The 13799-nt window shown below is 34.0% G+C and overlaps 2 protein-coding genes across 8 annotated transcripts; both read right to left on the reverse strand.

Moving 5' to 3' along the window:
* Positions 1 to 1626: 1626 nt before the first annotated feature.
* On the reverse strand, positions 1627 to 7892 carry LOC132625961 (uncharacterized). Of its 5 annotated transcripts, none has more exons than XM_060340643.1 (8): positions 6539 to 7892; positions 5579 to 5803; positions 5143 to 5227; positions 4173 to 4324; positions 3395 to 3529; positions 3182 to 3213; positions 2984 to 3090; positions 1627 to 2122 (listed from the first exon to the last, which is right to left on the reverse strand). In XM_060340643.1, exons 1-4 carry the CDS (start codon positions 6842 to 6844, stop codon positions 4245 to 4247), a joined length of 696 nt encoding a protein of 231 aa, XP_060196626.1. In that variant the 5' UTR covers positions 6845 to 7892; the 3' UTR covers positions 1627 to 2122; positions 2984 to 3090; positions 3182 to 3213; positions 3395 to 3529; positions 4173 to 4244. The 5 variants fall into 5 exon arrangements, with proteins under 5 accessions (XP_060196626.1, XP_060196625.1, XP_060196624.1 ...); XM_060340642.1 differs by having other exon boundaries at positions 3182 to 3222; XM_060340641.1 differs by having other exon boundaries at positions 3182 to 3529.
* LOC132625960 (protein NEN1-like) lies at positions 6671 to 13095 on the reverse strand. Of its 3 annotated transcripts, XM_060340637.1 has the most exons (7): positions 12550 to 13095; positions 11392 to 11549; positions 10731 to 10780; positions 10365 to 10428; positions 9826 to 10172; positions 8328 to 8581; positions 6671 to 6809 (listed from the first exon to the last, which is right to left on the reverse strand). In XM_060340637.1, the coding sequence occupies exons 1-6, from the start codon at positions 12836 to 12838 to the stop codon at positions 8341 to 8343; spliced, it is 1149 nt and encodes a 382-aa protein (XP_060196620.1). In that variant the 5' UTR covers positions 12839 to 13095; the 3' UTR covers positions 6671 to 6809; positions 8328 to 8340. The 3 variants fall into 3 exon arrangements, with proteins under 3 accessions (XP_060196620.1, XP_060196621.1, XP_060196619.1); XM_060340638.1 differs by lacking the exon at positions 6671 to 6809 and having other exon boundaries at positions 8026 to 8581; positions 10731 to 10777; positions 12550 to 13094; XM_060340636.1 differs by lacking the exon at positions 6671 to 6809 and having other exon boundaries at positions 8026 to 8581; positions 12550 to 13094.
* Between the last annotated feature and the right edge of the window lie 704 nt (positions 13096 to 13799).

The raw sequence follows: 13799 nt of genomic DNA on the forward strand, positions 1-13799 counted from the left end.
TTTGATTTTAAATACAATGCCATAACATTTATCTAGTTATAACATTCGTATATCTACAAAAAAAAAAAAAAAAAAAAAAAAAAAAACTTCATATTAAGAATAAAATCGTAAGGGTAAATTTAATTATTTCCAAATATAGAAATATATCATTTTTTTTAATGAACTAATAAGGAACATTGTGAGTAATATGCAAAGTATACTTACTCCACATGAAGCTTATGCATAGGAGAAAAGACACAAATTTTTGAGACACTACCATCGGAATGTGTAAGACTGGAGTTTCAAAAGTTATATGATCTCACAAATATATTATGACATCTTTAAGGCACAGAAGTTTCAAAAGTCTAATTTTTTTTTAAAATCTTTACCGTTTCAAATTATCCACATAAATCAGAATGGAGTAAATAATTAATTTGCAGCGTATACTTACCCCTACATGAAGCTTATGCATAGGAGAAAACACACGAATTTTCAAGACCCCATCAATAGAATGACCATCATTGCCACTCGAGCCACAACCCCTTGGACTTTTCTTGACATATGTAGTAACAATATGATTCAACCTAGTCCCTTCCACATTATCAAAGAACAAAACATTTGGAACTTCATGACCACAAGAATTTCCATTTTTATTACTCTTTAATCCTCTTACATTAAACATGTAAGGTGGCCACGCCCCTTTCCTCCATTCACCAAATGTCTCAATTGGCCTTTCAAGATAACTTTGTGATTGAATTTTGTCATAAATTTGCACTGAATAGCCCCATGACACTGAAAATGTCCAATTGTGTCTATTGTTGTAACATGTACTTTGTTGCAATAGTCGAGATTGATCAACACACTACTAAAAAAAATGCTAAAAAACGATAAAAAAATCGATATTCGCGACCTCACGAGGTCGGTTTTGGAAAAAATGCGACCTCAAAACCGACCTCAACAGTAGGTCGAGTATGGGCTGGTCGCAAATTATTGCCGACCTCATGAGGTGGCAAAAAACCGACCTCATGCGGTAGGTATGATTTTACACAGCCCCCCCCCCCCCCCCCCCCCCTAAAAAAAAAAGAAAGAAAATTAATATACCGACCTCATGAGGTCAGTATATTAACGAACTCGTGAGGTCGGTAAATTATATTATTTTTTCATTTATTTTTTGAAGTTACTGACCTCAAGTGGTCAGTATATTGAAATTTATTTTTTGTGCTACCGACCTCATGAGGTCGGTTTTGTCCAAAATAATTTTTGTTATTTAACTTTATCGACCACACGTAGTCGGAAAATTACGTTAATATATAATTTTTCTCAAGTAAACCGACCACATGAAGTCGGTAATTATAAATTTATGAATAATGATAATTAAGAACCGACCTCATGAGGTCGGTTTCTGCAAAATGTAATTTATTTACCGACCTCATGTGGTCGGTTTCTTTAAAATCTGGAAAACAGTATGAACACAGTCGACTTCATGAGGTCGGTTTCTTAAAAATCTGAAAAATGAAATTAAGATGACCGACCTCGTAAGGTCGGTTTTCTGCAGAAAAAAGGGCACCATTTTGATGCTTTTGCAGCTACCCACCTACCAAAAATAAAAAAGCAATTCTATATTTAGCTAAAACCAACTCAAAAAGCTGCCAACAATCCACAAACACATACTATAAAAACATGCTACATCCCGCACTACATCAAATTCAACTCGAAACTACTTCAAAGTTGAATCAAAACGTAATTCAAACATTCACAAAAGACATTAAACTACTTCAACCTTTTCAAACATCCACAAAACATTAAACTAGTCTACATTAAGTTAGTCTACAAATTAAAGTACTTCAACATTCAAAAACATCCACCAACCACTTGCATTTTTACAAATCCACCAAAAATTTCATAAGTTAGTAAAATACTTTAAAATCCAACCATGTCATTGTGTGTTTGACATGTGCTCCCCATCATCATCACCACTAGTGGGTTCATCTACAAGATGGTGTTCTTGTGGCGTAAGCTGTGCCAAACCTAGTGGCGCCACCAACAGTCACAATCCACAATTCATCCTTTTGCTGTAAGCTTTGTGCCAGCCGCCAGGTAGCAGACTACGGCGTAACTCCTCCGGTGATTGTTGAAATTGATTCTGAATATAAAAGAACAAGGAAAATCAACTGTTAATGTTGCCAAGAAAAATCAACTGAATTTAAAAGAACAAGGAAGCAGAAAGAATGAAAAAAAAGAATGCGACTTTACATTATGTCCTTCATATATATTCATTTTTTGGCATCTTGAATGAACCCCGTTACATTTATCTTATCTACTTCCACTTTTGTGTAATCTCAACCTACAATTTTCATGATAGAATGCGGAGTCTTTAAGAGGACACGTGAATAGTTTTCTCTTTTTTATGGTAAATAAAACTGATCATGTCATTAGGTAAGTTAATTATATGGAGAAATTGATTATGCTTTCACATATATTTCAAACCTTCAACCTTAGCACAAGCTGCAAAACTGAGGAGGTTAGCTACTACCTAGGAGAAGGAACTTGCAAAAATTATGGCTTATATTCTGTCTTCTTTAGGATAGTTGCTGCTGTATCCATAATCCATATCTAGAATGACTAATACTATAATTGATGGCCTTATGGAGCATGACGTTATGGCGCATATCGCAATAATAATGTTCCAACTTCCATGCATCTCATATTTTTAGCAGTTTAAAATCTACAATTACATGCCCCATTTTAAGCATATTTGATATAGAAAAGTGACAATTTGTCCTGTATTTCCTTTATCATTCTACTGGCACAAAATAAATTTTGCAAACATCAGAAGCATCATGGAATAATTAATAAGCACTTCACTCAACAAGCAATTGTTTAATATATGATAAAATGTAGCCAGAACGTAAATTTTAAAAAGCCCTAGAATAAAGAAATCAGTATAATGGAAAATTTCCAACTTGATGATTTTTAAATCTTGATTTTTCATAGACATTCATACCTGACAGTACAAATGCCTCTGTTAGTGGCAAAAATCACAATCGGAGACAGTGAACTCTCCGAGGCACGATTCAAGTATGAAAAGCATTCCATATCAAGCATATGAACCTGCTAGAGATTTTTTCCAATTAATTAACGAGAGGTGGGGTGTGTTATTAAATGGATTATAAAACAGGATATTGTATGAATATAAACGAACCTCATCTATAAATAAGACACCTGGAACAAGCTCTGCAACACCTTTGTCAACATAACGATTTACAAACCGCAGTGAAATAAGCCCATAATAACCATTGTGTTAAAATAGACACTAAATGAAAATATCCAGAATAGCCAATTGGCCAGTAATAAACATGCATGAGTTTGAACTTACTCATCCTGAGGACTAATAGCACCAATGAATCAAAAGTACCTTGTTTATCTCTTGCCGTAACTTGTCAGTAATCTCAGTTTTCCTAGATTTCATCATTTGACCCATAAGGGACAATATATCTTGTCCTCCTTGTGGCCATGCATTCGCAGAATCAAGATCATACAATGTAACATCCTGGTGGAAAACAATACTGCATGCAATTAGGTACAGAAATCTTTGTTTTCATGTTCCTTGTTCCCTCACAAAAAGCCATTAAAGTAGTGATATCATTTTTCCAAAAAATAAATAAATGCAGATACTTGGAATTGCATATTAATTTGATCAAAATCTCATAAACAATCAATCATGGCATGTATGAATCCACAAGTAAGATCTGATGTACAAAACCAACTGAATACATATTGCAATTAGGAGACAGCTGATTTCCTCCTAAAAGAATCTTATTCCACCGCAGGTACTTGACTGCTTGTGAACCTACCACTACTACTAACTTGTTAATGCCATGGACTACGATACCTCTTCCGATAACATCCATACAATTTAGGAGCCTGAATTCCTGATCATCGCAGTATCTAGCTAAGGAATCAGTTTCCTCACTACTCCAAATGATATACATAATTTTACATACCCTTCAAATGTTCAAGTGAGCTCATGAAGACGAACTATGTTTTTTAAAGCACCCAAAATAAGGGTATTTCATGGCTAAGCCATAGAACAAATTGACTATTTGGAAAAGAAGCACAATTATAAGTTACATGTATACAATCCTGGGGTAATCTTTATTTTGTGCCATAGAAAAACAAGAAATGAGACGAACCTGGACTATTTCCTTTTTTTTGTGAACCTCTCCTTTAGGAAGTGGAACATACTTCTCTGCCTCGAGATCAAATTATGTGGCAAAAGCATCACTCCTGCCCACTCTTTTAACGGCTCCACTGTTTCCTTCAATGTAAACGACATCACCAACAGCTACATGCACATATATCATGGAAGAAAGAGAATAAGCATATATTGGCTCAAGAAGTTCGAAACTGATACAATTAGGATATCATTGCTAGTATTAATCATTGGCTTTCTTTCATAATCACAATTTGCATACATTATTTGGTGGTGTCCTCTTTATGTATGTTTGACAACCATAAATTGCTATCCTTCATTGCACTCACAGCTCTTCATTGTCTTCCTCTATTACAATACAACAACAACAACAACAATAACATACACAGTGTAATCCCACAAAGTGGGGAGACTAGAGTGTACGCAGACCTTACCTCTATTACAATAGTAAGCAAAAAATTATAGAGAAGGGATAAGAGACAAACAGTTGAGTGGTAAAAAGCATAAATGTCATCCACTATTTATAAGGATTATAAAGTAAATGATTTTCTTAGCTACTACTCAAAAGCACTTAATGTTTTCTTCTAATAGCTTGCCAAACACCTCGATTTCTTAAAATAAGCACATTTAGCTACCAAGAAACTTGGCGAAACATGCTATAAGTAACCTTGATATCAACAAACGAGGAACATTTACAGACCCAATCAGCCCAAACATTATCAAAGTTCAATCAATCAACTGCGCCACAACCCTAAACTAGTTGGCTCGGCTATTTGAATCATTGAACACGAATTCCACTCTATCCGAACCCATTTCATTCCAATGCTGATAAATAAATCTCAAACATTATAAGCATGATAAATCTTTTGGTATATCCCTTGTATACAGTCGTTCTTTGGCCATGTTTATGAATGAAAATACTTTTACTTGATTAAGTATAAAGAATGCACCTTTGCTTCCAACATCTTGTGATATGGCAAGAGCTGTCTTCCCCGTACCAGGCGGACCAGCTTGCAGTAATGCCCGACCAGCCATCTTATTTTGGCATATCATATCAACCACAAGCAATTTCGGAATACCCAAACAACAAATCGACAGAAGTTTTAGCAGAAAAGAAGGGAAAAAAGTAGAGAGGATTTTGGGAGACAAGTGTTTTGAGGTCGAGTGGGACTGGCATCGTATATCTGTTTTTCGAGGTCGGTATTTCTAAAATTAATTATTTATTTATTTAAATATATGCAAAATTAACTTATGTTTTTATTTTTTCTTAAATAAATACCGACCTCTAAAATTTAGTTTTTCAGAATTTTATTATGAAATACCCACCTCGTGAGGTCGGTTTTTCTAAAAAAAAATTAAGAAAATAAAAAGGAAGCTTATACCAACCTCATGAGGTCGCTTTTTTTCCGACCTCATTGAGGTCGATTTTTGTAGGTCGCTTTTCAGCATTTTTTTAGTAGTGACACTTGCTGCTTTCATTATATGGTTAACGACGTCGTAACGGTTCATTGAAGGGAAAATTGGAGCTACTAGGTCAAGGTGATGGAGTGATAGGAATGGTGATTGAGGATGAGCCGATAAAAAGCTGGATATGTCGCCTCGCAAGTCAATCTGAAATAACATGACAAAGTCATTTTTTGGCGTTCAGTTATTAAAAAAAAATGTTTTTTCGAGTCAAACTTAGAGGGAGAATAAGCTCACTCTCACTTTTGGCTGGATAAAATAGTTTGTCATACAACTATCTTAACTTTTAAAATTTATGATTTAAAATAAATCATAGATATTTGTGAAACTGTAAATTAAATCATCTTATTAAGGGTAAAATGAGACGTTTAGAGTTAAATTGTTTCTAAATATAGAAACACACTATCATTCTTTTTGGCATAGATCAAAAAGGAACATGCATATATAATATACATTGGAATAGAGGGAATACTACATATTTTTCTGGAAAATAATTTTCACTCACCAACCGAGACATTTGAAAAGTATTTTTAGTGAAAAGTATTTCTTTCCGCGAAAATGCCTCCAAACACACTAATATGAAAATATCATTGCTCTCTAGAAAAATAAAATTGACTTTCATCTTTTTAAACTAACCCAATAAGATTAGTAAAGTAAGGCCCAACTCAACTTACTTCCTAGGCTAGATGCGGATCTATAATGTATATATCTGATTATGCACTTAGTTATTGTTTTGTATCAATTTGAGATCGATGTATGAGTTCATACATTTCAAATCAAGAATCCGTCTCTCCGAGGCACTCTGTCCAGTGGTATATTAACTTAAGTAATGAAAAAACAACTAACATGATAAGGTAAAGTCTAAAGAGTTTGATTACCAACCTGATGAAACCCCTTTTCTAGCGTAATGGTGACTGCTAAATCAGCTATCCATGCTTGTAAAATGTGGTCACTTCCATACAAAGTTGGATGCCTCTTTATACATGTATCCATGTTCTCAGCCACAGCTTGTGCTAAAGGATAACTCAAAGCATAACCAGCACCACCAAGCGCCATTTGAAATATCATCCCAAAATTACTCACAATGCACTCTGAATTCATCCCAACATAATAGTACTTTGTGTGATCATACTTCGAAAGCACGTTGACCAAACTGTCAATCATTAGCACAGTGTCATCGTCAGCCATAACTAGTAGTAATAAATAGGAGTACTAATTAACTAAGGAAAACGTAGCTTTTCAAAGTTTCTAATTAATTTTTTAATTCTATTGTTAAATGGTATGTATATAGATGATGTGTATTGATTTGTTATCTTGTACACTGATGATTTGACACGTATAAATTTTTATTTTTAAGCAAAAATAATTGATTTGACACATAAAATATCAGTAACCTGATTACAACAACAACAATATACCCAGTGAAATCCCACAATGTGAGGTCTAGGGAGGGTAAAGTGTACGCAGACCATACTCCTATCTCGGAAAACAGGGAGGCTGTTTCCGAAAGACCTTCGGCTCATCAGTAACCAGTGATTACGACACTAATAACAAGCATTAAAATTGAGAAGGGAAAAAATGGTAATTTTGTGGCGCACCGAAAGCTGCATCATACTTGTTATTTGCGAGTAAGAAAGCCTTTTCACTTATTATATTTCACTGAATGTGAGGTTTCCTTTAATTAATTAAAAGAACACTAAGTCATTAATTATGGAAGCTACATATTGATTTGGAGCCTAGTGCCAAATGTACGTGATTTGAAGGAGTTTTAAGTTTTATGCATTGATGATTTTATTATTTTAGCAAACCATCTAGATTCAGTTACTGGTATGATCGCACTAGTTTGAGATTGTCAAGCTAAATTTAAGATAAAAAATATTTAAAATTTGAGATTGGACTTGAGATAAAAATATCTGAAGTTTACTTGGACAAGTTAGATTTGCTAAAGTCTAACTTCATATGTGAAGTCCATTCTGCTGAACTTATTAATTTTTACTTTTTACGCATGATGGCTATAACTTAAATAGTGGTCTCAGACTTTGGCTATTTGTGCACTTGCCTAACATTTCATAACAAGAGAGAAGGTTGATTTTAAAAACCAGATAAAACCAAAGTCATCAATCCCTTTGTATCCAATTTTCTTCAGCTTATTCTTGAAGGAATTGAAGTGTTAATAGTAGACTTGGTACATTCATAAAGTAACAACTGTGTGGTTATAAAAGCTTCTCGTTAGGATGAATATTTAAATTAAAATATTTCTGACTTTAGAATTCTATGATATTTTTTTTGAATGGAATTAAAGAAAAGTTTATCACATGAACTAAAACAAAAAGAGTATAACAAGAGAGAAGTTGATTTAAAAAACCAAATAAAACCAAACTCATCCAATCCGTTTGTTAATACTTGGTACATTTATAAACATAGCAAGGTTCACTTTCTACGGGACATCACATCAATTTTATAATAGATACTATTTAAGCCAGATTAATATATTACGAAACAACAACAATAACTACGCCTCAATTCCAAACAAATTGAGGTCGCCTATGAAAATCCTTGTTGATCATATTTTCCCGTTTAAGCTCATAAGAATACGGTAGGGAACAATAATAACAGCAACAACACCTCAATACCAAACAAATTGAGGTTGCCTATATGGATTTTAACTTACCATACTTTTCCGTTTAAGCTAAGAATAATACGTTAGGAAGTACTTGATGCATAATCAACTTATCGGCCACTAAGACGATTCCTGCTTTCTTCGTATAATCATAGGTGTCCAACGAGAAATATGCATCCACAAAGTTCCCGGGACTGATCAATCTATCTAATTCTGCAAAGTCAAAGTTATTGTACTCAACTCTTTGGTTGGTGAAAGATCCATTTTGATGTCTTTCAATCTGTGTTCCCCCTCTACCCTTCAAGCTGCACATTAAGCAAATAGAAAGTGAAATATGATCAAATAAAACATATAAAAGCCCATAATGTTCCATCGGGCTCGTATCGGATCCCCAAAAAATAGTATATTTTTGGAGGATCTGACAATATAGGTGCCAAAGCATCAGGGGCGACTCAACAAAAATAGTAGACTGAAGCCAAATCTTGATGAAATGCCTTAATTGGTGTCTCAACATATTTGTTATGTCTTTGTACTCTCACTTTCCCTTTTTTTTAGAAATAAGAAAATTTCAAGGTTATAAAAAAGAGGACAAATGTCAATTGGGCCAAGTCTCTGCATAAGTAAAGAAGGAAAAAAAAATGACAACAGATTCTTGATTTACCTTCTTTATTTGTGATTAGGATGGACACATTATGAACCTGAAGAACAGATTGAAGCTAAGTCTCTACACAAGTGAGGAAGGACAATCTTCAACAATTCAACCCCTCGTTTTGAATATTTGCAACTTGTACAAGTTGATATTACCATTTGGGACTTACTGAGATGGTTTGAATTGAGACCCCGGGGGCGAGGGACTAGAGTGAGTTTAGTCACATTATGGAACCTTAGACACTTTTAAATTTTTTGTTGTCATCTGGTGTCTTGCGATCGCAAAAGGTGAAGAGCTGGCCAGAACTGTAAAAGGGAGATGGGCTTCGCGAACACGAGTGGACTCAACTCTATTGACCTCCGTGATCCCGACTCTTAGATGCTCATCCAAATGCGGGTTCATACCTATTTTGAATTCCGCACTCTACTTGGTTACTGATTTTTGGATTATTTACGTCCTTATGTTGGACTTATATTCAGTTTAGGGTGCATTTACTATGTTTAATGAATGGTTCGCTTGATATGGGGGGTTGTTGGGTGCCGATCGCAAAGCCCGGGCATTCCGGCGCGAGACAATATCGCACATTTTCTCACTTAGCTGATTGATATTATAAATATATCAAAGCAACTCTATACCAAAATCAGCAACATGTAATATATCTCACTAAAACAATTGCAAAAAAAAAAAAAAAAAAACAAAGAACAAAATGTGACTGATTTCTTAGGATATCCGGATTGAGGTTATCTTTCCTTTTAGAAGCTATTTCACTGGGACTCTTCAAATATACTGTCGGTCTATCAGATGTGTGTTGAATCCGCCAAAAGCTATACATTTATGGACGACTCGACACTGGTGTGACAACATATTTGGAGGGTCCGAGCATATAGATTAGTAACTTACCGCAATCGAACTTGATTTTTGCGAACAATAGGAAACCATTTCGAGTTACCACCACAATGCTTGTACCTCTGCTCTGCATGAACATCACATTCGTTCAGAATTTCACATAAAAGCGAAGAGGCGTCCACCTCAAAAGTGAGTCGACTACTAGCATCATCGAACTTGCTGATTTCAGACTGCACGTTGAGGCGACTACAATGCAATTTCAAATCAATGTCGTGGTGCATAACTCGTATTTTCGAGTTTCCATCATAAAATGAGGCGGGGATCGCGTACATAGAAGGTATAGAAACTTCGTCGGGTGAAATCCATGAAGTTTGAGGAAGTATTTTGGGAAACATAGACTCCTGCAAATAAGTTGAATTGTGTATCATAGCATTTGTGATGCTGTAAAGATTTTCATTAAGGATAAAATGAGAAGTTTATACTTAGACTATTTCAAATATAGATCTGTATCATTATTTTTTGGGACAAACTAATGAGAAAATAGCGTCATATAAACTGAAACAAAATAAGAGCAAAATAATAATTACACTTACCAAGAATAAAACTGCTCCACAGTGCTTCACAACTTTAAGATTCATCCGGACGTCATCTAAACTCCTGAAATTACAGAGATTAAGAAGTCACAAACTTGATCCCTACTATGAAAAAAAATGGAATTAGCTACGAACTTTATTGCTAATCCATCGCTAAATTGCTCGTAGCTAACAAAATTGTTTGATAATCCGTGCTATTTTGTCGCTTAATAGGATTATCTACAAATTTTGCTGTTTGGCTACAAAATTTGTCTGTCGCTAATTCCTTATTTTTTAGTACTGCGCGTCCTACACTAAAATATCAAAACTATGGTCTAATAACAATCAAATTATCCTCAATATAAACGAATTAATATCCATACTTACCTATGCACTTGCTCTTCAAATCCAAAATACGCCGCAAGACTATCCAACTGCTACAAACATTATCACTCAAATCAGTATCAGCCTACTTCTTACGTAGTTCCCAAATACATAAATTTTATTTAAAAAACTTAAGGATTTTATGTTTGATTTCACAATCAAAATTATGAAATTTAGCTCTTGAAATCCAATTGTGCCCGACGAAGGTAATACATGATTTGCACCAAATCTAATGGGCTTGGACGGACCCGTAACAAATGTATTGAGTCCAGCTCCACTTTCCCGGTTTGTGTCAGTTTCACTGACCTCTAGGACTTTTTCACCCTTCTGTTTTTTCCTTCCTCCTTCATATCGAGCGAGCTACCAGCTCCTCCACCACTGTGCAACCAATAAACACCCCTTATACATTATAAACCCCTCTCATGTATAAACAACTCTTGTATAAGTTTGTATAATATTGTATACTAGTTTTATACATTATTATACACTTTTATAGAAGGTTTATACATTGTATACAGTAGGTGTATAAAGTTGTATATTATTGTATAATGTTGTATACCGTCAAAAAGTGTCAATACATGTGTAATTTAAAAATATGGCTACACAAGTGCAATTTTGTATGCTGGATTGTACATTACTGAAATTTTTCTAATAAAAAAAATACCGTCATGTTACCAGCTCTCTTTCCAAACCAGTTTGTTAACAGATGTCGCGAATCAATCAAGTGCCTATATTCTGGTGCTGGCTTATTAATTCCATCAAATGCCTCTTTAATTCGAGCACAATCAAATTCCTCAATATTATGTCCAGCCCATATTCGCCCTGTCTCAACATATAGAGATAAAAGCGTCACAAAAATAAAATTAGACTTGTCATAACATTTATGTGTAATTACAACACTTTCGAATGTAACTTAGGGTCGAGAATGATGAAGAGGGTAGTCAAAATTATTCCAAGGTGAAATATTTATTTTTTTAACGTGAAATTTATGGTAGTAACGGTCTAACGTGGTGAGTAAAATGTCATAATTGTACGCCAAAAACTTGACATTTCGAGTCAATTTGTATTTTCTGATTAATTCATACTAAGTGCAATATGACTTTAGCGTGAAAAAAAATAATTTTATGATGTTACAGTTATAATAGGTAAAATTCAGTACTTTACAATGATAATAAAAAAACAATTCTGTGACTTTATCATTATAACAAGTAGAGTTCAGTAACCATAAGTAAAATTAGCTCAAATTTCCAAGTTACCAATTTATACTTCACTATAAGGTGTTACTACAAGTATTCGAGTAATCTTAATAATAAGGTGTTACTACCAGTATTCGAGTAATCTTAATAATAAGTATTTTTTTTTATATAACCTCAAAGGTTGTGGTAGGATGATAAGTATTTTTTAATTAATATATAATCAGAGGTTTCGAGTTTAAGCTCTGGATATGAAGTGATTGTTTTTGGTAGGGAGCACTTTACCCTCAAAGTGAGACTTTCCGGCACAATCCAGATGAGTCGGGTCTCATAGCAGTTGCCAAACATCGAGTGAGAAACTAACAAAAATATTTTCTACATTACTAGTTACTAGTGTAAAAATGGTAAATGAATATTCGGGTTAGGACCGCATTCCAAGGGGTATAATATAGGTAGCCTATCCTGACGCAAATATCAAGCTTGAACCTACGAAGTAAAGGTTATACGAAGATAATTTTACCGTTACTCTGATACAGGGACACTCCCATTCTATAGTTACTATTGTGTAAAAGTTGGAAGAAAAAAAAAACATGAGAATGATGAGTTATTTGTATATGCTAATTACTTACCATGGAGGATATGGTAGATAGTGTCAGCAACTTTAAAGAAGTGAGGGGCAGAAACTAAGTCTTCTCTTGTAATGCGTTTCTTTGAAAGATTTTTCCAAGAACGATCCGTTAATATATCCAAGTCATCGGGTCGGATCAGGGTCTTATAACTAGTATTATTAAGCTCAATCAACCTCCTTGGACATACATATATGGATCCGAATTCATATAGGATCCGAACCGGATCTGGGTACGTCGTCTCCACGTCAAAGAACACAATTGCATCATGTTGTCCATTCATGATCTCCATTAATGCAGCTGAGCTTAGCTTCACAATTTTTTACAAACAAACACACAGTGAGAATATAGTTTCTTGTTGTGTTAAGGTTGTGTAGTGATATATATTACTCCAAGCGTGTATATATATAGATGCATGCATATAGGCTGGGGCAGAGAAAGCATGTAAGGTACAGATTGGGCAGAACACAATTATTTTAGTCTAGGTCCTGTGCATTTGATGAGATTTAAACTGAAGTACGTGCAACAAATTTTTAAAACTCATAAACTTAAAATTCAAAATATGTATACTTGCTTTAACCCATAATATAGGGTGGGTATACCTTGCTTCAAGTGGTGACCTGTTGAATTTGTTTACTTCCGCATCCAATTTTATGTGATATTACAATTTGAAGAGTAGAACATTTTTCTTTTACTATGATTTTCTCGACTTTTTAAAAATATATTTTGAATCATTAGCTATATTGACTTGTATTTTTTTTTTTTTTTTTTGTGTGTGTGTATATATATATACATATTAAATATGAAGAATATATACCTGAATTCAAATAAAAAATCAGTTGTTTTTGACACTCATTCGTTGAATGCTTCACATAGACTAGAATAGAGAGAGCACTAGATATGCATGTATAAATAATAAGCAAAATGAAAATATTAGTATAAGTATAAAAAATAACACTATTTATCATTATTATTTATTCATTTATTCACTTTTTAAAATATTAACATCGCTTGCGAAAAATTCTGTGCGTATATAACTATACTGGTGAATTATGGAAATAATGTAATTATGTAACCATGGTGGGGCAGTGTAGGGTACTGATAATAACTTTATCTTGTTTTGCTTTTAACAGCTTGGAATTTTAGAGACTTTTTTGCTTAGTCTTGAAGTAGTGTACCTCGGAAGCTTACATCTTTGTTTGGATAGTTGTCATTTCATAATGTACTGATAATAACTTTGAGCATGTTTGGAT

The sequence above is a fragment of the Lycium barbarum genome, chromosome 2, assembly GCF_019175385.1.
Source record: "Lycium barbarum isolate Lr01 chromosome 2, ASM1917538v2, whole genome shotgun sequence".
Classification (NCBI taxonomy): Eukaryota; Viridiplantae; Streptophyta; class Magnoliopsida; order Solanales; family Solanaceae; genus Lycium; species Lycium barbarum.

Coding starts and splice junctions, on each gene's coding strand:
- LOC132625961 (XM_060340639.1), bottom strand. CDS start 6,844: ATGGCTGACGATGACACTGTGCTAATGATTGACAGTTTGGTCAACGTG. Junction 5,804..6,538: donor TAGAAAAGGGGTTTCATCAG/GTTGGTAATCAA, acceptor ATGTTATTTCAG/ATTGACTTGCGAGGCGACAT. Junction 5,228..5,578: donor AAAAAAAGCGACCTCATGAG/GTTGGTATAAGC, acceptor TGCCAAAATAAG/ATGGCTGGTCGGGCATTACT.
- LOC132625960 (XM_060340637.1), bottom strand. CDS start 12,838: ATGGAGATCATGAATGGACAACATGATGCAATTGTGTTCTTTGACGTG. Junction 11,550..12,549: donor TATCTACCATATCCTCCATG/GTAAGTAATTAG, acceptor ATGTTGAGACAG/GGCGAATATGGGCTGGACAT. Junction 8,582..9,825: donor AAAAATCAAGTTCGATTGCG/GTAAGTTACTAA, acceptor CTTAATGTGCAG/CTTGAAGGGTAGAGGGGGAA.